This window comes from Acanthochromis polyacanthus, chromosome 2 (genome assembly GCF_021347895.1).
Source record: "Acanthochromis polyacanthus isolate Apoly-LR-REF ecotype Palm Island chromosome 2, KAUST_Apoly_ChrSc, whole genome shotgun sequence".
In the NCBI taxonomy this organism is placed as follows: Eukaryota; Metazoa; Chordata; class Actinopteri; family Pomacentridae; genus Acanthochromis; species Acanthochromis polyacanthus.
The window spans coordinates 22,987,637-23,014,165 of NC_067114.1; the positions used below are offsets into that span (position 1 = coordinate 22,987,637).

Consider the following 26,529-nt stretch of genomic DNA (forward strand, 5'->3'; position numbering starts at 1 on the left):
AGAGAAGTCCTGCTCCCTACAGTGTCTGAATGCCGAGCAGCAGCGAACCAAAGCTGTGACAAGTCAGAGATAACAGTGAATTTAACTCTGCTTATGATATAGTTGAAGTTTTGTTTCCTTTTCTTAGTCCTAGATCATTCTCATACAAGGAGCTGGTTAAATGTATATAATCTGCATCTTTCTTCCTCATTACACTCATTTACAGAAAGTGTTAAAGAATTCTTATGTGTGTATGAACTTACAAAAATGTTAAAGTTTAAGACACATTATTCAGCACCAAAAGGCATCGTGAAAAACTTCTGGTTAAGTGTGCTAAGTTATGTGCTGGCGGACCTAAATCAAACACCACTACAACCAGTGTAAAGGTTAATCTGAAGCTCCGTTAAATTAACTCTATGTATTTGTCTGACAATAACAGTGGCTTCTAGCAGCTCTTTCGACTCTTGTGACACGGTCGACAGACAAATAGAAGTAACTGCTTTATTCATTCAAGGGGAGTGCTCAGTTTCATCTCTAATGTTTAAAGCAAATGTAGCAGCAAAGTCTTTGTTGTGGCCTTTCAAGGCAGCAGTAAAGAGGCCCTCTACACATTTTTGGCACCTGTTCATCGTATCACTAACTGCAAAGACAAAAGACATACACTAGAGGGCAGCATTTCATTGCCTTTTTCAGTGTGGCTAGACTTTACCTCTGACCACAGTTTATACCCATGAATTGCACAGTTTATTGTTCCTTTAACACATTGGGCTTCAGTGTGATAGGTATTCATCTTACTTTATGCTATTTCATGCTATTTTCAGTATTCAAACTGTATCAATGAATGCATGAAGAAGAAATTTTGTGTGGACTTAATGTGGCAGAAATGATTGGAAAACTGTCGCTAAATATACAAGAAAAAGAGCCTAAAATCATAACCATAATGTAATATAGTGATGTGCACTTTATTACTGTGTGTATGCTGTAACATCAGTGTTTTGTGTACACATCCAGCAGCAATACAACACTCTGCTGTAGTGTGGATAGTATTACATTTTCAGCTAGTATTGCTGCACTACAGACAGAAATGTGAGATGTTATGTGACAAATGTGAAACCTGAGATTTAGAGGTTTTCCTTATGAAAGGAAAATTTCGTCTTCAGTTGCTCTGATGCTTTCATAGTGTAAGATAAGTACAACTGTTGGTCAGTAGGAGTCTCATGCAGATCGTAGACAGATGTCCGCATCAGTTACACAACAGTACCCTACCCAGCCAACCTGTGTTCATACGAAAAGAGAGTCGCAGATTGTCATCGCCTCTCACAGTCACTCTGATGACAAATCATTGGGTTGCGGCGTCGCCGTCTCGACAGGAAAAGCAGTAGCAGGGAAATGAAAGGGAATGGTGTTTATTCCCAGAGCTCAACCCCTCTGTCGGCCTGTCACTCTTCCCTTGACCCTGAGGGGAGAAACGGAAGGCATCCTGAGCTTCCTTCCTTCCATACCTGTTAAATCATTCATCATCCAACTGCCTGATTATTTTAAAAAGCTAACAAGGCTTTGGTTCTTCAGTGTGTTTGTGCATGTCTGTCTGAGGGAGAGAGAGAGAGAGAGAGAGAGAGAGAGAGAGAGAGGGGCATAGCTGGCGGTGAGATGCACCCCGTGGCTCTTACCATCCTCCTTCTTACCCCCACCACCCCCTCTGCCCCCCATCCCTCAGACACCCATTCCCCCCCACAACTCTTCGGTACAGCATTCTTTTGAATCCTACAAAACTTTTAGCGGAGGGGAAACTCCCTCCTCCTCCTTTTCTTATCCTACTTCTTCTCCTATGCACTGCAGTCTTTGCCTCTTTCTTGCCGTCCTTGGCAGAGTTTGGTGTGTGTCTGTTTTCGTTCGTGCGCAAGACAAGTGCAGTTTATTACACGCTCAAATGTGTGTGTGCGCATCTCGGTGAGTTGTGTGCGCGAGTGCTTGGCCTATCTGTGAATGGAAGGCAGAGTGCCAGAGGTCGGGGCAGAGGCCCTCCTGGGTTGTCTTGGCCAGTAGACAGGATAGCAGGGAAGCAGCCAGGAAGTGTTTATGAGCATCTGTGCGTGTGTGTGTGTGTGTGTGTGTGTGTGTGTGTGTGTGTGTGTGTGTGTGTGTGTGTGTGTGTGTGTGTGTGTGTGTGTGTGTGTGTGTGTGTGTGTGTGTGTGTGTGTGTGTGTGTGTGTGTGAGAGAGAGAGAGAGAGAAAGAGAGATGAGCCACTGGGCATCAGTGTGGTTTTGTGGCATTTGGCACTCACTGCCTATTCCTCTCATTTGCTCTCATGTATTTAATATGCTCACAAACAAACCTGATTTATGGCAAATATTAGCATCCACCTGTATGAATCTAACTGAAATGCTTATTCTCTTTTTGGTCAGTTTTATGTATTATTTGGGTTTACTCATTAATACAGATATCCCACAATATTTCCTTAGTATGCACTCCACATGTTTACACTTCATACACATTTCATGACTTTCATGATATACTAAATGGGTCTAATTTAGATTTTTTCCAACTAGTGTTTGCATATTTTGAATTACATACCAGACAACAGACTGAAGAAGCAGGTGTCTGGTTAGGAATGTGAATATCAATGTCTGACTGAAACAAATACTACGTGTGTGAACATCCACAAATTAAGGCTGAATAAGAGCCCCTTATCCGCCCAGATAACGTTTCATTTCAATTTTAATTTGCTGCAGTAAAATGCCAGCAATAGAATGCTAAAAAAGTAAGTCAAAATACTTGCAAACAGCAATTCTTAGTATGAGTAGAGTGTTACATCGGTTCAATCTCTTTTGTTTATGTTCTGCATGATGTATTTGGACTGAATAGTTTTATGGAGGTTGTATATCTCAAAATGTTGCTCTGTGAGGGTGCAACAGTTCATTAAAACGTATTGCTTTTTTATTTGTACGCTGTAATCTGGATAGAACAGGCACAAGCAATTGTATTTTGAGTTGTGTGAAGTGATTCAGGGAAGGATTTTTCCACATTTCTGCCCCAGTATTTGTTCATAAACATCAGCAAGAGAAGAGGAGACAGTTTGTGTACCCAGAATCATAATACACCTTTCTCACTTGCTTTGCTCTACAATTTGAAATCTGTTAGGCCACAAAACAAAATGAAACTTTGCAGCAATAACAACAGACTTTAATTCACAGCTTAGATTAATCATACTCACCAATAATATATATATATATATATATATATATATATATATACAGGTAAAAGCCAGAAAATTAGAATATTTTCATAAACTTGATTTATTTCCGTAATTGCGAACAAAAGGTATAACTTTTACATTATATGTAATCATTGCACGCAGACTGATGCACTTCAAATGTTTATTTATTTAATTTTGATGATCATAGGTGGCAACAAATGAAAATCCGACATTCCGTGGGTCAGAAAATTAGAATATTACCTGAGGCCAATACAAAAACAGGATTTGTAGAAATGTTGGCCAACTGAAAAGTATGAACATGAAAAATATGAGCATGTACAGTACTCAATACTTGGTTGGAGCTCCTTTTGCCTCAATGACTGCATTAATGCGGCGTGGCATGGAGTCGATCAGTTTCTGGCACTGCTCAGGTGTTATGAGAGCCCAGGTTGCTTTGATAGTGGCCTTCAGCTCTTCTGCATTTTTGGGTCTGGCATTCTGCATCTTCCTCTTAACAATACCCCACAGATTTTCGATGGGGCTAAGGTCGGGCGAGTTGGCTGGCCAATTGAGTACAGAAATATCATGGTCCTTAAACCAGGCACTGGTAGATTTGGCACTGTGTGCAGGCGCCAAGTCCTGTTGGAACATAAAATCCCCACCTCCATAAAGCAGGTCAGCAGCAGGAAGCATGAAGTGCTCTAAAACTTGCTGGTAGACGGCTGCGTTGACCTTGGATCTCAGGAAACAGAGTGGACCGACACCAGCAGATGACATGGCACCCCAAACCATCACTGATGGTGGAAACTTCACACTAGACTTCAGGCAACGTGGATCCTGTGCCTCTCCTGTCCTCCTCCAGACTCTGGGACCTCGATTTCCAAAGGCAATGCAAAATTTGCTTTCATCAGAAAACATAACTTTGGACCACTCAGCTGCAGTCCAGCTCTTTTTTTCCTTAGCCCAGGTGAGACGCTTTGCGCGCTGTTTCTTGTTCAAAAGAGGCTTGACACGAGGTATGCGGCAGTTGAAACCCATGTCTTTCATGCGTCTCTTGGTGGTGGATTTTGAAGCACTGACTCCTGCAGCAGTCCAGTCCTTGTGAATCTCCCCCACATTTTTGAATGGGTTTTTTTTCACAATCTTCACCAGGGCGCGGTGATCCCTGTCGCTTGTACACTTTTTCCTACCACAGTTTTTCCTACCCTTTGCCTCTCCATTAATGTGTTTGGACACAGAGCTTTGAGAACAGCCAACCTTTTCAGCAATAACCTTTTGAGTCTTGCCCTCCTTGTGCAATGTGTCAATGGTTGCCTTTTGGACAGCTGTCAAATCTGAAGTCTTCCCCATGTTTGTGTAAGCTTCAGAACTGGACTGAGAGACCATTTAAAGCCCTTTGCAGGTGTTTTGAGTTAATCAGCTGGTTAGTGGGTGGCACCAGGTGTCTTCAAACTTGACCCATTTCACAATATTCTAATTTTCTGACCCACGGAATGTCGGATTTTCATTTGTTGCCACCTATGATCATCAAAATTAAATAAATAAACATTTGAAGTGCATCAGTCTGCGTGCAATGATTACATATAATGTAAAAGTTATACCTTTTGTTCGCAATTACGGAAATAAATCAAGTTTATGAAAATATTCTAATTTTCTGGCTTTTACCTGTATATATATATAATGTGTCTTCTGTTTGTTATTGCATTGTTCTTCATGATACATCACTTGGTGCGTTGTCTAATCTTGCGAGAAAGACAAACATGTCGCTGTAATGACGATGTCTGAATGAAGCTGTAAGGAACCACAGAATATAAGTGACCTTTCTCTGAATCATAGAATGCCTTCACTTTTAACAGATCGATGAAGCCAGAAATTTTACTTCTCCCATGTCTGAAAAAAGGCCATATATAGATTTGTGGCCAGTAAAAGCCTAAATTAGGGAGTTTATGGTCTTAGTTGAGATCTATAAACTTGATATTTTTAATTTACAGTAAATAACGGACTCTATTTTAATGTGCTTCCCTTTGCTCTGACAACTAAGTCAGATTTTTCACTGGAGACAGCATCGGGGAGAGACAGGAGTATACAGTCATATTTCTAGATGGAACTGGGTCTTTGCAGATGGCGTGTTGTTATGCTAATTTCTTTATTAGTTGAATTAGTCATACCAATTGTTATGGTGCTTGTTGTTTCCATTAAAACAAATGCCAGTTAGGTAAGATCATTTCTCACAGGAAAACAGTGTTCCACGAAACACCAAGTTTAATAAACATCTATAAATTAGGCGTCAAAGGTCTGGATTCTATAGTAAAAGCTTACAAATGCTATAAATAAGTTGAATAAAAGAAACTGAATTAAAGAGTTGTGGCAAAGGAAGACTTGGTCATAAGCTGCAGTCATCAGGAGCCATTCTGTTTAAAAACTGGTCATTTGTGACATTTGAGGATACGTATAAATTACATACTTTCATGCCAGAGTCATGTTTTCAAAAGTGACAGCTTATCCAGTAAATTTTATCTGGGTTGGCTGGACTTTTAAGTTAAAAGCAAAGCTGTCCTGTGCATCCATAACAAAAACTTGAGTCAAGCAGTTCACAATATTTTTCGCCTTTTGTGCTCCAATTTCTCACTTTTCACATTTAGAGAAATAATTTCCCCAAAATATCAGCAGCACTGTTGCAATGTGGAAACATACAGTTAGATGCAGCTATTTCTCACAGGCTCAAAATGAATTGAACATTTGACTAATAAGCAGTTTCTTGACGAGGTGTCGCCTGTTTCCTCATCACTGATTTACAAAATATGGAGCTCAATCATTTGGAGTAGATTCCAGTGGTTGAATTTGCATTTAGTTTAGTGTAGTTTTTGTTCATTAGAACCCTCAATATACTGTCTGAAGAGGTGTAAATGCAAGTGAAGGACCTTTAAGCGAGTGGATTGCAGGTTTAGGCCTGCCATAGGCCACATACTTTGACACAGCTATCTCCTCTGCCTCTTTTATTTATTGTATATGTGTTACCGTTTTTAACTCCATTCTTCACGAAACAACTGCAGCCCCTGATCTAGCAACCTACTACATCAAAAATTAAACGTTAGGGATTATTTAAAGATTTGGATCATGCACTAAGGTGCTTTTCTAGTTTTTTTTTTTTTAAATTGTGAATTAGCCATTTTAATGACAGTTCTCAACTCCTTGTGTGCAAAAGTTCCACCAAATGTTCGCTATTTTCAGGGCACACCGCTGTTGCATCCTTTGCTTTGCCCCACCCAAGAAGATTCTTATTGGTTACAGAAATACAAACCAGCCAGAGTGTATGGCAGAATTTAGAGTATATACTGCAGACCATTCTGTTGTGCAGAATGGTCTGCAGTATATTCTAGGAGTGGCCAAATCAACAAAGAAGGAATGCACTGGTGAGCTCAGCAACACCAGAAGACCTGGAAGACCACAAAAAATCACTGAAGTGGGTGATCTCAGAATTATTTAATTGATGAACAAAACCCACTTCACATCATCTGAAGAAGTCGAGGACAATCTCAAGGAGGTACTGTTGGTGTGTAATTGTTAAAGTCGACCTGCAAGAGATGCTTTCATGAATGTAAATACAGAGGGTTTAACTAAAGATACAAACCACTCATTTGGTGATATCTCATGGGTTCCAGACTTCAGGCATTTACTGACTGCAAAGGATTTTCCATCAAAGTATTAAACATAACACCTGTGTTTATAATTGTGTTAGTACTTCCCAAATGTGTAATACAGAAGCTTTCAAGTAAACCTCAAAGTCTGCACTTCAGTCACACCATCATTCATTTCTTCATTTTCAATCCATTGCGGTGATGTACGAAGACAAATTTACACAAACTATGGCTGTCCACATGCTTATGGACCTGATTGTGGGTCCTCCTGCCGTCAAACCCCAGCAGTACGGCTCCATGACCCACTGCTGCCAGACCAAACATGCTTTCCTGTGCTTCAGTCTTCACCACCCCCATCACGCTGCCACCTTCCCTCTTCTTTCCTGCCGCCATGACCTTTGCTTATCTGTCTGCAAGGCACGCTATTGCTCTTTTCGTATTCTGTTGCCCTCTCTCTCACACGCTGTCCCAGCCTTTTCTCAACCTTGCATCCTCTTCCTTTTCACTCTTTCTTTTAACTCTGAAACTGACATGATCTCACTGTAGCTGCTTTCCTTTCTTGGTATCTTTAGAGGCGGCGTGTATTCATTTATCTTGCGTGTTCGCCACTGGCTTTCTTTGATATCTCTATGCTCTGTGTTTCCCTGTTCCTCCTGTTCTTCTTTGCTCTTACTCTGTTACTTTCTTTCTGTCCAGCAGTGTCCTGTGACCTCTCAGACTACCAGGCAGTGTCCTTTGACCCCGGCAAAGATGGTGCCGTCTCCCTCTCCCACCTCTTCCAGCCCTGCCCTCCAGACCTCTTCCTCTTCTTCTTCCTCTTCCTGCCCTGCACTCCGCCCAGTGAGACAACCCTCTTTACTTGCCTAATTCTCAGTCTTTTTCCTTGCGTCGTCCCCCTGTGGCCTTATTGACTGCTGAGAAATAGTGCTATGGTTTAGTTGTCTAAAGGTTACGCAGTAGGTTGTGTACCATCTCAGAGAATGTAAGTGCAGTTATAATGAGTAAGGTTGTTTTTGAGATGCGGGCAAAGCATGTTTTCATTTTTTGCTGAAAATTCATTCTAGAAGTATGACAAATGATAGAAATATTCCTTTTGCACATGCACGTTATAATCAACAATGTTAAACTTTTTCAGTTTCAGAATTTCTCTAAAATATTTATTTTATTTTTTCATTTGTCTGTCGCATCTTCCTACCGCTACATAAAGAAGAAATCATAACTTATTGTTCAGGTATTTAAGGATCTCTAACATTTAAGAAGTTACTTTAGGAAGTAACTTTTCTCTCGATGGAATGTTTTAAGCCGTGTACTTTTGAACAACATCTTGCAAGCAAGTTATTTGCCAAGGAAACAGGAATAATAACCGATTCCCACCAACTAAAAGTATAGCTGCCAGGTATTGCTGCCCTGACTACACATCTCCACATCATGTTCTGAACACTGGCACTGAGGGAGATAATATTTCAAGTTGAACTTTTCAATTTCTAGAGAACTAAAGCACTGGAGGCTCTGATCCAGATCCAGTGTTTCCTCTCTGGATATTGCACATCCAGATTTTGTTGAGATCTTGTAGAGGAGAGATTTTGTCTGAATTTGTCTTTACTTTCCAGAAAACAATCAAAGCACTGAGCGCTTGTACACTATAGCGCTCTGTGACTACACATGTGGATGTACTTGTGGCCTTGCCAGCATCTATATGGGACTTGAGTGATGAGACCTTTATTCGTCCCCTCCAGTTTGGGTGCATTCACACCTGTATTTAGAACTGTCTACTTAGGATTGCATCATGTAAGATGTATTTTATTACCAAGTGTGAACAGGCCCTGAGAGTTTCAAAAGAGGTGATGAGGGCTTTAGAGTGAGAGACTGCCGATGGCACTGCATCTGATGAAAAGAATTTGTGTTTGTATCGTATCTCGTCATTCATCCCCACACACATTGTTTTGAAAAAGCAGACAACAGGTAGCAAATGTTTGGAACTATCTGTGACACATCTTCATAGGAGAATGGAGACTATAAAGAAAAGCCTTGATGGCCTCCTGTATTTCTCAGCCTGTAGCTTGTCCCCTCCTCCCCTTCCTCCTTCTTGTCTGTTAAGCAATGTCCACGGAAGTCAGTACACCAGATGTGACAGGAGCGCTGTGGCGCCTGCCTCCTGTTCTCTGTGGCCTTGCTGCGAGCGAGGCGTCACGTCCTGTTTATCTCTCTGTCTCTTCCTTGCTCTTCCAGAAGGGCCCCGTGGCACCGGCCGTGGCTGTGACGGCTCCGCAGCAGACCCCCGTGGTAATGGCCCCCCAGGCCCCGGCCCAGTCGGCCTCCCAACCAGTGCAGCCTCAGCAGACGGGCATCGCCGCGACCCCCGGAGCTCCTGTCGTGTCCCAGGTCTGTTCCCTCAGCCTCCCCCCTTCATCACGACCACTGCCCACACTCCACCCTGAAGGGCGCAGGCACTGTCACAGCTGCCAGGAGGCTGGCTGTGTCACAAGCTCAGCCCCGAATCCACAGCCTCACCGCGTCACACAGCTGGCCATGGACAAAGAGTCTCACACATGCCCACACACGTTCACGCTCATACATTCACACAAGTGTATACCAACCCAAGGACATACAGACCATGAACTCATTTGTATGCACTTCCAGGAACATAAACAGACTCATTTACATATAATGCACACATAAACCCTTATATACAAGTACATAGATGCTCCTGTCTCTAAATATGGAGTCTGGAGAGCAAACATAGAGGCAGTTTGTGCACCAGTCCACTCTTGGGCAGTTTGAGTAGACCGGTTCCATGTCTCATCTGGCTGCAAAGATGACTCGGCAACAGACTAAATGTTCACTATGTGCTGATTTGTAACTAATGTTTATCAGCTCATCTTCTTCTGTAATATCTTTGGTGGTAATTACACGGCCATCTCTTAGAGTTTCATCTACTACTTTTTTGAGGCTACTGAGACACTGAGAAAGTCCTAAATGACTGGGTCTCCTGTGTGCGTTTTAGAAAAAAAGTAATTAGAAAGTAAATTATTGTTTTCTCTTCTCTACAGGAAATGCAAGAGAATGTGAAGAAGTGTAAGAATTTCCTGGCAACACTAATCAAGTTAGCATCTCACAATTCTCCGTCCCCTGAGACCTCCAAGAACGTCAAGGCTTTGGTTCAGGATCTGCTGGTGAGTTTCAACAACCAATAAACAAACAAATAAACATTGTTCACATCCTGTCGACATCAGAGAAGCGCAGTGTTTATGTAGCTGAAAGAGTTTTTGAAAAATGCTTTTATTTAGAAAAACCTTTCTTGACCCTGACAGGTGCTTCTTTCCTGTAGTGAGAGTCCATGTTTCTCATGCACCTAACTTACTGCAGTGACATTATGATATGACAAATGTGAGTTAACTTTTTTGCAGTGTGAAATATTGTATATGTAGGAGAAATGCAACTATGGCACTTGAATGTGCTGCTGTATTGAATATTTCCAACCTGTAGATGGCAGCATGAAACTCCTTCCAAAACTCTTTTCTCTGTCATGATTTTTCAGCTGATGAAGTTGCACCCTGAGTTACCATTTTTGGTGTAGTGTGGTTGATCGTCTCCTCCAGTGATGAGATTTTATCTTTTTGTGTTCAAGTCACCGTGGTGCGCTAAACATACTGTCTGGCCTCTCTTGTTAAGTGAAGTTTATTCTTTACTCTTAAACTAACAGGATGCCAAGATTGAACCGGAGGAGTTCACCAGCCGGCTGCAGACTGAGCTCAAGTCGTCTCCGCAGCCTTACCTGGTGCCCTTTCTCAAGGTGGGGTGATTGCTTGTGTGCGTCTTTCTAACTTTCTCTCTAAGCTACACCAACTGTAAGACTGTTTCCTACTCAAAATTGAAGCAATACAAGTCAAAACTTCCCTACTCCTATGGCTAAACTTCTCCCAAAGCTGGACTTCTATATAGGTCCTTTAAACTGGCAACCACACACACCTCCCTCACAAAGTAGTCCTACGTTGTCAGCTTACTCTGCCCCTTAGCTTCTTTTCAAATTGACCCCTAAAATCGTTTCCTGAACTGCTCCCTAACCTGCCGCTTAAATCGTTCCCTAACCTGGCTCCTGAAGCTTCCCCTCTCATGTCTTTTCCCTACACTGACCCCCCTAAAGTAGTCCTTTCCCTCACACTAAAAACCAGTGATGGCTCGACTTGACAGTAGAATGATACACACACACACACACACACACACACACACACACACACACACACACACACACACACACACACACACACACACACACACACACACACACACACACACACACCTCCCTCTGGCCTGACTTTTGACTGTGTGTGACAGTGGGCCCTGCAGCCGTTCCTGCTAGTAGCCGGCAGGTTTCTTCAGCCAGTCGCGATGAGCGTCACATCAAGGCGCTCGAACGCCCAACCCGGCCACAAACACATGTTGTCATGCAGCGTTAGATCGCTTACGTCAAAAATCTGCCTGAAATAGTCTGTATGAAACAGCGTCAGCTCCTCAGGTCGACTGTGACAGTGGGTTATCATAAATGGCTGACGGTAATGCCATATACAGTATTAAGCATGCTGTAGGTTCATTGGCCTGCCAACCAATCAAAAATTCTTGATGTAGAAGTAAATGTTTTATACAACATGCACAACAACATGAATCATATTCTCAACCAGGTATGGTCACATATCTCTGCAGATCTTTTCTTAAGGCAACCCGTAGCATTATTTCTATCAAAACATCGAGCTAAATTAGCCAGTGACCACAGCAGTATTTGTTTTTGCAGCTGTGTATTATGTTTTGTCATGCATGTCTGTTTCGCCGTGTGGCTGTAAACTCTGACCTCCCTATCCCCGTCAACAGAAGAGCCTCCCGGCCCTGAGGCTGTCTTTGCTGAATAGTCAGCAGTCCCTGACCCAGCCCCCGCAGCAGGGAGTCAAACCAGCACCCTGCGGCACCCCTCCTGCCATCGTGGCTGGGCCAGCTGTCCGCATACACCACCCTAACAGCGTCAGCACCACCACGGGTGCCAATATACTGCCTGCTGGGACGCTCGGACATGCAGCTGCCATGGTATGTATAGACTGGCCTAGTTGGAAAACACTTATCACAGTGTTTACATCCTACTTAATTGAAGTCCAAGAGCAGAATAACTTGGTATAAACTGCTGGCTTCTTATCACAGTTACATTAAATAGAAATGTGTGAAACTGGATAATTGCAGTGAAACGTAGCGAATAAAATATGTGATAGTCTTTAACACTTGCAGTTCCTCCAAATGTGTACATGCACAGAAGTACATTTGCAGATGTATGTCCTTTGCTTCAACTGTTCGTAGTTTCTAACAGTGTGCATCAAAAATATGTATGTCAGGTGTGTGCGGATAGAGAGGTAAAGCTATGTGGTTACATAATGGATAGACAAATATTTACCCGCAATATTCCATTCAATAGAGAAGTGCTGAGATGTGATGAATGCAAACCTGCGGGCAGTGGTGTGTGTGTGAGAGTGTGTATGTTGATAGGTCTGAAGGCTGAATTATCATTCCGGAGAGCGTCACAGTGCCATGGCTGGAAGTCACACATCTAACAGTGAGTTAGAGTCACACTCAACTCCCAGAATCATTTTGGCAGGAAAAAAAATACAAGTTTTAGAGTTTCAACTACATCATTAACAGTACATCACGGACAGACACTAGAGGAGCAAAGACAGCACACATATTGTATACCCTGATAACTGCTCCACTGAGATCAGCACAATCACTGTGAAACTGGCTGCTGATCATCTTCACTGATCAGAGCAGATGATGATCAAGCACAGGCTGACTACAAGTGTCCAACTCAAGAACTCCACAATCAGAAACTGAGTGTTTTGTGCTCTTTTCAATGCTACGGTTCATGTACACGGGTTGATATACAGACAGTTGACAAATTAAAGAACTGTTCTGCTATGGGCGGCATTTTGCAGAAATGATTTAGGTCTACCCATTCCCTTCGAGGGAAGAGTCATTGCAAATCATCACCAAGTTGTTCTGAGTGATCACCTTTACCCTATGATGAAACATTTCTACCCTGACGGCAGTGGTCTCTCCCAGAATGAGAATGCTGCTATCCAAGGGGTCACTCAGTGGTTTGATGAGTTATAGTCTATGGCTTTAACAGTCACCAGATCCCTCACATTTTTGTCACCTGTCTGTATATGGAGTTTATTTATTGTGTATTTATTGAAAAATTTCTGACTTGCTGTGAGGTAGTGTCTACAGATACGGACCCGTACCCGTAGCCTGTGGCCTACGGATACGGCACTTTCCATTTGCCAGACAGATACGGACCCGTACGCGAGTCTCGCGAGTCAAGAAGCTGCTAACCACTGCAAACTGTTGAAAGGTAAGCAAAGGTTAGGGTTAGGGTTAGTGTAAGGGTCAGGTTTAGGGTCCGTACCTGTTGTACCGATGCTACGGGTCCGTACCGCTAGCGTCTACCGGGAGTCACGTGACCAGATCTCGCGTATCTGATTGGCAAATGGAAAGTACAGGTCCGTACCTCTAGCAACTACCTTGCTGTTATGTATGATGGATAAAATGTAATTATAATGCAAACATGCTAATTTTAATCGTCAGTTTTATTGATTTACTTTCATTATTATTATTTTTTTACTAAAAGGGGCTTTAATTTGTTGGTTGATCTCCAATATTTTCGTAAAAATTACACTTAACTGGGACCTTTTACAGCTCTAACAGTTAAGATTTCCAAAAATCTTAGTGGAAATACCAGGAATGTACTGTAACAGAGAGAAATACAAGCTGCTGCAACCTTGCCAAACTTTTGACCTGGTGACTCTTGAGACGAATGACCTAACAGCAAAACTCAGAGTGCACCATTTTTTAGTGGGAGACTCCAAGTTTTTCTATAGACAGGAACAAATCAGTCATTAGAAGGTGTTATACAGTTTTCATATCAAGATTATACATGTAGGACTTTAAACACGCATCCATAAGGTGCTTTGAGCTTAAAGTTCTCATCTGGTTGATATCTACTCAGCAGTAATTTAATCTCATGCCGTCTGTCCAACAAGCAGTATTCACGATCTAACTCTTGTTAAGTGTCTGTGATGGTTAGTGGCTCCCATAGGTTGTGAGCAGTTGATCCAGCGATAGAGCAGGGACACAGCTGAATAAAAGCCTGGTAACCTGCAGGGTCCGGCGCCAGAAAACGACGGCTTCACTGAACTCTTATTTGTGACACATTACCCTCAGTCTGTGTACTGTTTGTGTGCGCGTCCGTGCTTGTACATTGAAAATCATGCAATCCCACCAAGCTCGGACGTCTATGGATAGGTCAAGTGAGGTCAGCCTCAGATTGGTCTGGTCCAAGCAGAGGGATGGTCAAGCTGGAGGGTTCTCTCTTTCTCTTTTACATTTTCTCTCTCAGACATTCTCTCACTTTCCCTCTTCCTTCCTTCCTTCCTTCCTTCCTTCCTTCCTTCCTTCCTTCCTTCCTTCCTTCCTTCCTTCCTTCCTTCGCTCCCTCTCTTTTTCCTCTCACTGCCTTCCTCTCCAGCTTTGTCTGTCATTTGCTTTCTCTCTCTCTCTCTTCATCTTTTCCCCACTCTACTTTCTCTCCATTTCTTTCCAACAGTTTCTCTCACTGTATCTGCCCCCGCATCGCCCTCTCTCATCTCCCTCCCTCCCTCCCTCCCTCTCTCTACCCGTTAACCATTGAAGGGTGAAGCGAGGTAACTAGGTCAGCCCCAGGTCAATTTTAAAGCAATGTGGCGGCCGCAGTCTATGTCCAGAACATGCCTCTGGACTCTCTCACTCTCTCTCCGTCGCTCTCTTTCTCTTCGCGTCTCTCACGCACACACATGCATACAACACCAACATAAGCTATCACACAAAACATTAGTGAATGATGGCCACTGGCAAATCAACAGTCTGAAACCACACAGCTAGTTGAATTAGGCTAAAAAAAAAGAATCTGCTCTTGCTACAGTAGCATGGGGAAGATTTCTTGGAGAAGTATGGAAGTTTATAGAAGTGTAGTTAAATTATTTAAGGTTTCTTATTTAATTACACTTAATGCACCAAGATTTGCCATCGCCCTCAGTGATTTTTGCAATATTATATTTGAAATGTAACTAATGATAGCATAATATGTTATAGGTTTAATTTATTTCTGTTGCAAGATGTTAGAAGCATTCTACATTTTTAAACAGAGTGGAAAATTTGATAAAGGTGTCGGTTTAAAATGCAAAGATTAGTTGCATTATTTTGAAATTGCACCACAGGGTATAAGGGAACTGGACCTTAAACTTCCTCAGGGCAAATGCTATATGAGGTGAATGGACTTGATGAAACCGTGAATGAGTGGAGAATGTGTAAGTAGGCCACATCACCACTTACTGTAGCACATTACTATTCTCTGCAACAATGAGTATAAATGTACAACTGTGTTATTTTATGTGTATAATGAAGGCATGAGTTGGTGTAATTTTATCCTTGTTCTTATTTGAGGAAAGCAAAGTACAAATAGCTGTAAATTCATTGATTACAATACACAAGGCGTAAATCAAACGTGTGCCGTGTGGAAACATATGTAATTTAAAATATTAGTATGATTTCTTATAAAGCAACAACATGCAGAGGTGATTGACAGCCACCTCCACTCGTAAATTCTGTTTTTCTGGAATATGTCTGAAACTCTGTACAATCCCTTCATAGCACAAATACTCTACACAAAATGCAGATGCGGTTCTTACATCTAAATAACTTCCAGCGTTTAATTTCACCCTGATAATTGAAGGTTAAAAGTAGGAAAACTAATTTAGAAATGAAAGATGAGCGGTTCAGTTTTAGTTTCTTCCCTCAACCCCTGATTCTCCAACTTTCTACCTGAGGTTTTCTTTTTTTCCCTCTCTTAACTGTGTCGCTGGCTGGCCAGAGGTGTTTGCTATCTCTGCTTGTTCTGAATGTATTTTTTTTCTCCCCTTCCCTCCCACTCTCACAGACCCCTGCAGTGGATCTCTGGGAAAAATGGCCTCTGTCTTTTTTCAGTAGCTTGAACAGTAATATAGCATGTGTCAGGGAATGGAAAACAAGGCTAAAAAATATGCAGCAAGAAGCAAACTGGTAGGAATGGATGGCTGAGCCCGAGGCTCGGCCTGTAGCTGCTACCAAGGAAGGAAGTGACTCTAATAGCCCAGCATAGTCCCCCACCCCCTTCTTCATTCTTCTTCTTCTACTACTACTTCTCCTAAACTACTTTTTCACTGCGGTCTTGACTTCTTATTGCCTTTGTCTTATCTGCAAATGCAAGCAAATGTAGGTCACATACAGTGGCAGAAATCCATCCTCCTTGTGCATTTCATTTGATCGCCACTTTCTCAGTAGTGTGCAGAGATGGCCACTATAGAATTCATCACTCATGCATGTATTCTGCATCTGCCCTGTATTACTACTGAAATTATGTTTAATATGTTGCAATCGGACAGAAATCAGTGCACAGAACTCAAGCGGCTCGTGGCCATCGTGCCTCTGTATCATTTCTTGCCGTCTAACTATGGCTGAGAGTTGATTTTTCCCTTAAACTATTTCTCTTGGGGATTGCACAAAAATGGAGCAATGGTGTAGCAGGCATGCAATTTAATACTTTTTAATCTCGCTCCTTTCCTTCCTCCCACTTTCCAGTTGTTTCTTTTCTCTGAAATGCGACAATAATGTTTTGCTTCCTCAGGGTGTCAAAACAGGAGGCGCTGTTGGCGGCCAGGTACGGATGCCCGTGGTGATCACACAGTCCATCAGAGCGCAAGGTAAAGACATCTGCAGGCCTTTTCCAGCCACATTTGATTGAATCTCCTGAATTCACTCTGTGACATTTTCATTTCAGGCACCATGTCTCTGTACTACAGATTCACTTAAAGGTGAAAGATTAAACAAATACTCGTGTAAATCTAAATGCATCTTTCGTTCAGGCTGCATTCATTGTAGGACAAATATTTCAAGATTGCCAAACCCAGCCTGACCTTCTGAGCCAGCAAAAAAAGGGTTAAACACAAGATAGCCATTAGTGAAACTCCAAATGTTCCCTCAGTAGGTTGTAAGATGTGTAAACATGCAGGAGCCATAGAGAGAACAGGTGTTTTTTGCTGTCTGGTTATAAAGCCTTCTCAAACATTTGCGCTGCTGCTTACTCACACTGATTCACAAACACTCTTCCCACAGAAGCCCACAAATATCGCCCCAACACCAACCGGGTGTAACGCTCCCCTAAGAGAGCTGTGTGCTCTCAAGTGGTGTGTGTAATGTGTGTACGTGTTTACCTGTTTGTGCTTGTGTGCATGTGTGTGTGTGTGTCTGTGTACGATCGGAGGTGCATACAAATTTGATCTGCCCCCTTCCCCAAGATTGCCTGCAGTGAAAGATCTGTAGGTTGTTTTATGCCCATAAATTGGAATGCGGGGATAGTTCTAAAAATACTTTTCTGTGCCTCTTGGCTAGGAACATGCCTGTTAAAATCAAGTTTAAATTCACTCTGGCAGTCCTTGTGCCTCTCTGGAAAACGTGTCTCGGAGCAGGATGCGGTTTAGGAGTGTAAGGAGAGCCGGTGAAGCGCAGTGATATTGACAGAGCGACGCTCTCCGCACCAACCTGGGGAGAGCGACAGTACATCCCAACCCTGACACACACACACACACACACACACACACACACACACACACACACACACACACACACACACACACACATCTAACCCTGTGAGGATGGCAGAGACAGCTGAAGGTAGTCGTTAGGAGGATATTTGACGCAGATAGAAGGGGACACTTCAATGATAACATTACTTCTTTTCTTTATGTTTAGTGTTTTCTTCTTTGTTTTTCCCCCCTCTGTTGTCAACAGGCACAATGGGAAAGGGAGCCATCATCCAAGCAGGCAAAAGTCCCATGGGCCTGCCTGTTCAGATCTCTGGGAATCAGAAAAACAAGCTCAACGACCCCGGAGGAGGCTCTTTCAGGTACAACTCTTCTCGCCAGGAAACCGAATGCGGAGCACATGTTGTTCCCGGCTGCCATCACATGGGGGCAGCATTTCACTAAGAAGTTTCTGCATGACTACAGGCTACACTCTCAGCTAAGGCTATGAGTGTTTATCTGAGTTGCCTGCCTGGCCACCTGGCTGCCTGCCTGCCTGCCTGCCTGCCTGCCTGCCTGGTTGATCGGTGGTCCTTTCTCTCTGCGCCCACCACATAGCAACACACTGCCAGCCAATAGATCACCCTCACGATCGCCCTCCTTGTGTCAGTGTCACAAGTCATCGACAGGATTGCAAATGAGCTACATCTTAATTTAGAAATAAGATAATTGTGTCCAGATGGTTGGAATTTCTGGATGCGGTTCTGAAAATACCTTTTGGTTAAGTCAAACATACAGTATTTCGCCTGCAGCTTCTCTCGCTCTCTCTCTCTCGCTCTCTTTCTCTGTCAGTCTCTCTCTCTCTGGTCTTGTCTCTGCTTCAGCTGGGCCTTTGTCTCAAAACATAAAAGGTTCATCGCCCACATGCTGGCCTTTGTGGTCCGTGTTTTGTGTGAGTCTTTATGTGTTTTATTGTCTGTGTGTGTGCAGCTTTTACGTGCTAGTGTGTATGTATATGTTTACACAGATCCCTCTGTGTCTCTGTGTGTGTTTGTGTTTGCGTCTCTGCATGGGTGCACATGAACATATGTGTATATCCTAAAGAGTCTGAGAATATTTATGTGCGTCCACGTCTCAAATGTATGTATGCGTGCATTGACAGGAGCAGGCGGTTTAGGATTGCCCTGGTATGACCGGGCCAGGGCAAGAAGAGTCTGGGTCACATGGGCCAACGGGTTCATGGTAATGGCTCTTGTCTCCTGAGGGGAAAGGCAGCGCCCGGGGCTCTGATTGATAAACCAATAAATCTTTAGCTGCGTTGGTAATTAAGCTGTCAGGCTCGCTTGTTACTGATGACCTTTTCCCCCCTGCAGTGATTACAGTGGCCCACCACACACAAACGGACTGGTTTCAACATAAGCCCAATAACACACAGCACCACTGTCACAAGAAACACGTCACTGACAGTTTGTTGCATGTGTTTTATCCAGGTCAGGTGATGTTTTGTCTGGTCTGCATTTGTGTGTTGAATAAGCTACACCATTTGTGCTGCCATCCATTTATTTGTGTCTAAATGCATGTCTTTTGTTTTCTTCCAACAACATGCACTCGCTGAACTTCTTCAACATCACATTTTTTACTTTAAGTCACATATGAGTTTATGAGTTTGCTGAGCCAGATATTGATTTTAATGTTTATTGAGTCATTGACCTCTGTCACGATAATCTTCATCTCTCTTGGCGATTCTTCACTCATGTTAAGTATTTCTAAGTTTTGTCCTAGTTCGTCTTTAATCTTGATTCTTACTACGCACTGAAAATTGTGTGCATTCAACTCTTGCCTTGCTAAGGTTTCAGCTGGATCTCGTTTGGTCGCTGGTGTCTGAAACCTCTCAGTTCTGCAGCCTCATACAGTTTATTGTTTTCTGTCACTTTTCTGACCTGAGGATATGAGCATGCTGGAACAGAGACCAGTGTTACGAGGTGATCCGTCTGTCACCATACTGTCTTCACATCACGTCCAGAAACCTGCAGCCTAAACACGGTGATGTGGTGTTAATGGAAGTGGCTGCTCTTTTTACTCTACATCACAATGGAAAAAAACAAAACAAAAAAAAACGACAGAAGTTATATTAGCTCTACAAAGTTATGTTTGAGCTTCTGCCGCACAGCATTTCATTTGCATAATATAGTCAACTCAGGTCAGATTTATTCATAACAGTATTGACATAATTTTATCAGTTACTTCCAAATCAAAAAGGATTAAGATAAGAGAACAGCACATAAAGGATGATAGCGAGAGACAAAGTTACAGTGAAGGCAGGGCACGATATATTCATTTAAGTCCTATTGACCTAGTGTTAAGTACTCATATAGCAACAAAGAGGGGAGAAAATATTACTACATGTTGACTGTAGGAAAAAAACTCTCCAGCCAGTCTGGTCAGTCAGCATCCAGCAGCCTGCATCGTGTTCAGCTGCAGTCTGGGACTGATGTGTGTGTGGCTGTCACTCTGAACCACTGGTCCCAGCGGGCCAGCTGTAGCACAAACACACACATACACACTGCAGGGCTTGTGGGGTTTCCAGTGTAGCTACAGCCTTCTGTGTAAGTGCTTGTGTCGGTGTGTGCATGTGTGTGTAGTTTACAGTACAGAGTGAAAGCAGCTGTCTCTGTGTCCCCCTCCTCCCCTCCTCATCTCTCTGTAAACACTCGACATCCGCTGTAATCACTGGCGAGCCAGCCGAGGCCCTCAGCCCTCTGCCAACCTCCGAGCTCAGCCTCAGCCCCTTAAATCCAACCCTGTCCTACACGGTGGACACACATCGCGCGCATTAACACACAAATACCGGCATCGTTACACAGGAAAAGACACACACGGATGCACATGCAAAACAAGAAACAAAAGTTTTCGTTCACCAGTCACTCTTGCCAGTGGACGCAAAAGTCCAACAGCTCTTTTCCATCATTTACCATCAAAGTGAGTTCATTATGCCTTTGTGGTTATATCCTTTGTTGCTCTATAAATTGCTATGTGATGTGCCTGTTTTGCGAAGAAGGGCTTTACAAATACTTTTGACTCAATTAGAACTTGAAAGTGACCTCCCAAAAATTGTTGATGCTGAGACTTGGAAACACGACAGCCACAAGATTAGATTATGTGCGGATTGGGTGCCGTGCCACAATAAAGATGCTCAAAAGCTCCATGAAGAGAACACTGTTACTCCAAAGCATGTACAGAAAAAATACGTCACAAAATCTGTATTATCCGTCGACATAGTATTTTAGCATAGACCTTTGTCAGAGCATCATCTACATTACACCGTTTCCTAGCCAGGTATTTATGTTGCTGTGAATAATTACAGCCTGAGTGTGGGCGGTCTGTTCGATTATCACCAGTTACTTCTTAAACATCTAGCAGTATTTGGCTTGTTGCTGGGTTCTTTGTCCCCTCTTGAGCCACTACTGCCACCAGTGCTATCGTCCAATTGGGTCATGAACACATATCCCACCAGCTGCCCAGCGAACCTCAGGCTGCTATGTGGAGAATACTACTCCAGTGGTGCATGTCTCTCAGTGTGGGCGCAACAACATGCATGGCCTCGGTGTTAGTCACAGGGATCAATCAGGGCCCCCTGCCTGGGCACAGAGACCTTTATCCACAGGGGTTTCGGGGGGTGGATTGGTGTGAAGGTGGTGGTGGTGGCGGTGGCGGAGCGGGGCACAGAAGCTCTGGATGCACCCCACACACTCGTGCACACAGCCTCTAAATGGCAAGTGCAATCCTCCCACCACCTATGGCATGCCCTCGCTGAAACACAAGCTTGATATGGAAACGACATGCATATGTATTCATGTGGCCGCCGGCTCCGTGTCCCCAAGCCAACCCAAACCAATAACTGAGAGGCTGCTCTTTAGCTTCTGTGGAAGCTAATTACATCTCTGCTTTATTAGCGCAGAGGTATAGTCAGGAATATTCTGCATTTCGTATCTCATTCCCTCCTTTTAATGTCAGACCTGTCTTTGGCATTCGTGTTTGATTTGAGCCACAGCTATCCCAAATAACCCTGAAATGAGACCATCCAAGAAAAAGAGATTACCAGTGTTCAAGGATTCTGGTTGATGTTTTTTGTACCTAAACGGTAGCAGGCGATGTAGTCATCTCATTCCAAATGTGTGCTCTACACAGTAAATTCAGTGTAAATGATTATTCATCTATACTACTTCTACACTTACTGTAAATTTTAACTGGTGAAAATGAAGCAGCACATACTTTGAACTCAGGCATTGAGCTATAATGCAGCTGTTGTTGGATAAAAAGAGTGTCAACGAATGGCCTCTTAGAAAGACATCATCCAAGCTTTGCCTGAGATATAGAGAACATCATGCTGATATATTAGTTTGACTGACTTTTTAATTGTTCGTATGACTAGAATCCACATGATTCTAAAATTGTGAAATCACTTTTCTGTTCACATTTTTTGATGTGAACCGATAAATATAATTAATGAAGATTTGCTAACTGTATTATTGCCACATGTTCTAATTTGTATTAACAGTTTCAGGACAGTCTGTCCAATGAGGTCTTATCTGACTGAAAGAATCATCTAAATTTTTTCCATGTATATAAATAGTATGCAATTCCTATAAAATAACGGTTCATATAGAAGTCTACAAACATTCTTTAGAGACATTTTTTAAAAATCCAACCTTTTGTGTTGTTTACTGCCAACCTCAGAGTTGTAGCTCTCTAAAACCTGAGGAGATTAGCATTCACTGATAAGCCAAGCATTGTGTAGCCCCCCTCATTCTGCCAATCAGATCTGACCCATTTAGCCATGAACTCTGGACCTCTGGTGGTGGGGGTGTCCTTGCAATGTTGACCCTAAGATGTTGACAGTGGATCCTTTGGCTCTTGTGGGTTGCATTCAAATCATTTTCTGACAATTCCCAATCAGTCAGGTTGGTATTTGGGAATTTGGAGGCTATTTGAGCTCTTTGTCAAGTTCCTCAAGCCATTTCTGAGCGGTTTTTGCAGTATGCTGGGCCGTGTTGTCCTGCTGAGGGAAACGGCTGCCATCTGGTCGTGCTATAGCCATGGAGGGGTCATGTGCTTAAACTGTGGCATTGTTTAGGTGGGTGGCAAAGTAACATCCAAATGAATGCCAGGAACCAAGGCCTCCAGGCAGAACATTGCTTTGTAACAGTAAGATCAATGTTAATCACTTTACCTGGTGGTGGTTTTGATGTTGTAACTGATCGGTGTAGTAGTTGAATGATCACTGGCATTGTGCCTTTGTCACACCTTTGCCTTTGTCCACAGTGTTTCATTTGCCGTCCACATTGCCTCACATAAGGTAAATATAAAATACTTCTGTGTTACTCAGTAGAGAATTGTGACACTAGGCTTCAAAACGTTTAGACTTTGCTTCACTTTGTTTTGTTTGTGTACTTGTTGTCGTTGCAGAGGTATACAGATGCCATTTAACTGATTGACAGACAATTGCTGGCTTTAGTTTTTAGTGATCTTATGTAATCACTTTTGTGTCTTGCACATGTATAAGCTGTTAAAGTAGCAGCATTCTTTTTCACCTGAGTGAGTATGGCCTGAGGCATGTTTGCATTTAAGGCAGGTCAAGTTATCCATGAGGACGTGATGAAGAAAGGTGCACAGCCTAAGGTGCAGCACAGGGTATAATCTTGTGTATCCATGCTTGTGTTGTTGTGTAGATTCTCTCTGTGAAGGCGTAATTAGAGTGCTGGAGGAGAGTAGGGAAAGAACAGGGAAGGTAGAGGTGTGTGAGGTTCAGGGAGCTACTTTAATCGTCTTTGTCAACCTCCCGCCGTGGTGTCAAGTTTCATATCGGCTCTCTGCGGCCGCGCTGAGGAGCACGAGGGCCTCGGCGGGGTAGAGTTGGCTGACGGTGTGTGCCCACACTCCAAGACGCCTGAAAGAACTCGGGGCTCTGCGCTGCACACGTGCATACACAGAAGCACAACAACACGCGCACAAGCTCTGTCGCAACCAGCAACAGTGGCATGAACGTAAATGACTGTGGAGGTGAGCCAGTGAGTGGCGAGAGGCCACTCTGTGTGTGTTCTGTGGTTCTTTGTTCTCTCCGTCAAAGCCACTCAGAAAATCCGCTGCTCGCTCTGGGCCAGTCCTGTAAGCACAACATGTCACTGCTCTGCTAATTCAGGCCAGAATCAAAATCATTACTTGCCAAGCAGAATAATTATAGGGAAGTTTCACTTAGTGGCAACTCACAAAGAAACTTAGAGCCTTTACAGGATGTGTGAGCCTCTCTGATTGTTAGATGCAATGACCCAAACATTAATTCTGCATGTTTACCATCCACTGTCTTTGCTAATGGGTAATAACATGTAAACATTGTGAAGTCGACATTATACCCGTGAGAAATGACCAGTGCATCAAGAAAATACATCGCTCTCGTGTGTTGCAAAGCGGTGTGGAAATAGAGTTTATTGACGTTAGTGTATAGCCAGATTCATCACTCCTCAGCGGCAATCCTCAGGAGCATCTTTACCGAGCAAAGCTCCTTCCAAACGCTCTTCATCTCCCTGCCTTGCCGAGTGTTGACACAAATAGGCCCTGGAATGGGAATTCTGTGCCATTATGACCGAAGTATAGCCCTCTGTAACAAAACTAATGCATAATTTCATCCAGGCAAATATTCATGAGAAAAAATGTATCTCCAAGTTATTTTTTTTCAAGTATTATATGTTGAAAATGTTAGGGCATGAATACTGATATGGAGTAAGTGATTGTATGCAAATAATTCTTCAATTGACGGTGGAGAGTTTAGGCAGCAGGATACAGTGCAGACAGACTGTGTAGACTTCCAGTGAAAGGGTTAGAGTTACTAATGCTGCATTAAAGACACTGTTCCTACAGACAGCCTCTCAGGCACATATTGCATATAAAAGATGGACATAGCCTCTCTGGCATCAACCACTTATTTGTGAACTGCTATTTTGAAGCCTTGAGTTTGAAATTCACCTTTTGCCATGTTTGTCTTTTGCAACTTGTCCTGATGGGTGAGGAATGGGTCTGCCTGAATACTTAAGAACACTATGCTAAGTGATACATTAGCAACTTGTCAGTCACGAAAGATCCCCGCCATAAAGCATATCCTGCGTTATTGTTTTACTTCAAATGGGACCATCGTTTACAAAGTGGACATAATACTGTTTGGAAGAAGATTTTAAACCAGTGACTGAGATCATGAAATCATTAGGAAAATGTTGACTGAGGCAATAATTTGAGCGAGAAATAGGATCGTTCTCTCATAGACGTCTATACATTTGGATTTGGTTTCACTACCAGAGGATCCTGCTGACCATTAGAAAAAATGCAGATCTAAGGCACTTGCGCATTGATCTGACTCACTGGATGCAGGATGCAGGTAAACACCACCGCTCATTTCAGTCAGCTTTCTCCTTTCTCTGGTTATCATTGTGTTACCATTTCTTCACTTTTGGAAACAACAACAACCTCTGAGCCGCAACCTACCATACTGAAAATTTCAAGTTTTGCACAGGGTTTAGATCATGCACTACAGTGCTACTGTTTTTTTGCAGCAATTTATCCATTTTAATCACAATGCTTGTCTCCCTGGATGCAAATGTTGAACCAAAACATTTCCATCCATCACTATTGTTCGGAAACACAAAGCCACATCATTGGCTAAGGTCCACCCATGATGGGAGTGATTGGTTTAAAGAAATACAAACAATCCAGAGTGTTTTTCCCCCAATAGCTAAATGATTGTGAGGTGCAGCCACACCAGAATGTTGAACTGGCAAATTGAGACTACTTCTGCATTGGCTTCAATTTTTACTGAGGCACTTCAGCTCTCTTTTTGTACGGGTACCTTATAACTGTCATGTGCATCTGTTGTGTCTTGTTGGACAATAAAGATGAGTTCAAACCTGTAATCTTAACCAGATAAAGGACATCAGTGTGCCACAACCCAATGCTGTTGGATTTTTTCGAAAGACTTTTTTGCAAAATGAGTGTCTGCAAATACAGCTGAATTCCAATCACCAATGAATACACTTGTGCCTTCTCTTACAAGTTCACATCTTCCACTGAATATATTTTGCTAATCTACTGTATTCTTTTCAGGGACGATGACGATATCAATGACGTGGCCTCCATGGCCGGGGTAAATCTGAACGAGGAAAGCGCAAGAATACTCGCCACCAATTCAGAGCTGGTGGGAACGCAGATCCGCTCATGTAAAGACGAGGCCTTTCTCCATCCGGGGCTGCTACACCGACGAATTCTAGAAACAGGTGAGATATGTTTCAACCCATAACACCTGCAGTGGAAGGATCTGGTGGTTGCATTAAGGTATGGGAGCATGTTAAGAAGTGGATTCTTCGATGACAACATTGCCTCCATCCGTAGTGCACAAGGGGTTTCTGAATGGTTTGATGAAAATGATGTGAATCATGCGCTCTGGCCTTCACAGTCACAAGATTTCAATTTACCAATTGAACACAGATGGAAGATTTTGGACTAACGTGTTCGACAGTGCTCCTTCCACCATCACAAAAAGACCAAATGAGTGAATATCTTTTGGAAGAATGCTGTTTATTCCTCCACTAGAGGTCAGAGACTTGCCAAGGTGCACTTAGACTGTTCTGATGACATGTCATTGCCTAACACCTTATCAAGACACTATATTGGTTTCTCCTTTAATTTGTCGCTTGTCTGTGGACTCAACACTCCAGTGGTTGCTAATGCAGCAGGAAAAATCTCCCCTTGCTGCAGCAGTGATGAAATCACTATCTGTTGTCTTTTGTGTTAGCAGCATGTTGGTTCTTTATTTATTGTGTCATCACTAAAGACAGTTTTTATTTTCTCTTCTTCAGTGTTTCAGACTGAGCCTTTTCTTGTTTGGCCTTGCTTTAAATTTGATACACTTAACAATTCTTTCACCTCCTTTAATGAATTCTACAGTGGCTGTCTGAACTCACTGGACCCCAGGCACACGCATAAATACTTTATGGGTTTGTCTTTTGAAGGCTGGCTGTCAGATTGTCCTCTGGACTAAAGGA

The 26,529-nt window shown here is 42.9% G+C and overlaps 1 protein-coding gene across 4 annotated transcripts in view; it reads left to right on the plus strand.

Annotated features, from left to right (window-relative positions):
- Window positions 1–26,529, plus strand: part of LOC110953873 (transcription initiation factor TFIID subunit 4-like) — a 98,318-nt gene that overhangs the window by 12,521 nt on the left and 59,268 nt on the right. For 2 of the 4 annotated variants that reach the window (XM_022198112.2, XM_051937428.1), the window contains exons 3-10: window positions 7,512–7,655; window positions 9,045–9,197; window positions 9,866–9,988; window positions 10,519–10,608; window positions 11,682–11,891; window positions 16,549–16,624; window positions 17,712–17,826; window positions 25,592–25,761. In XM_022198112.2, the coding sequence (XP_022053804.1) occupies window positions 7,512–7,655; window positions 9,045–9,197; window positions 9,866–9,988; window positions 10,519–10,608; window positions 11,682–11,891; window positions 16,549–16,624; window positions 17,712–17,826; window positions 25,592–25,761 (1,081 nt within the window). The remainder of the gene's footprint in view (window positions 1–7,511; window positions 7,656–9,044; window positions 9,198–9,865; window positions 9,989–10,518; window positions 10,609–11,681; window positions 11,892–16,548; window positions 16,625–17,711; window positions 17,827–25,591; window positions 25,762–26,529) is intronic. The other 2 variants (XM_022198197.2, XM_022198273.2) reach the window with 2 other exon arrangements.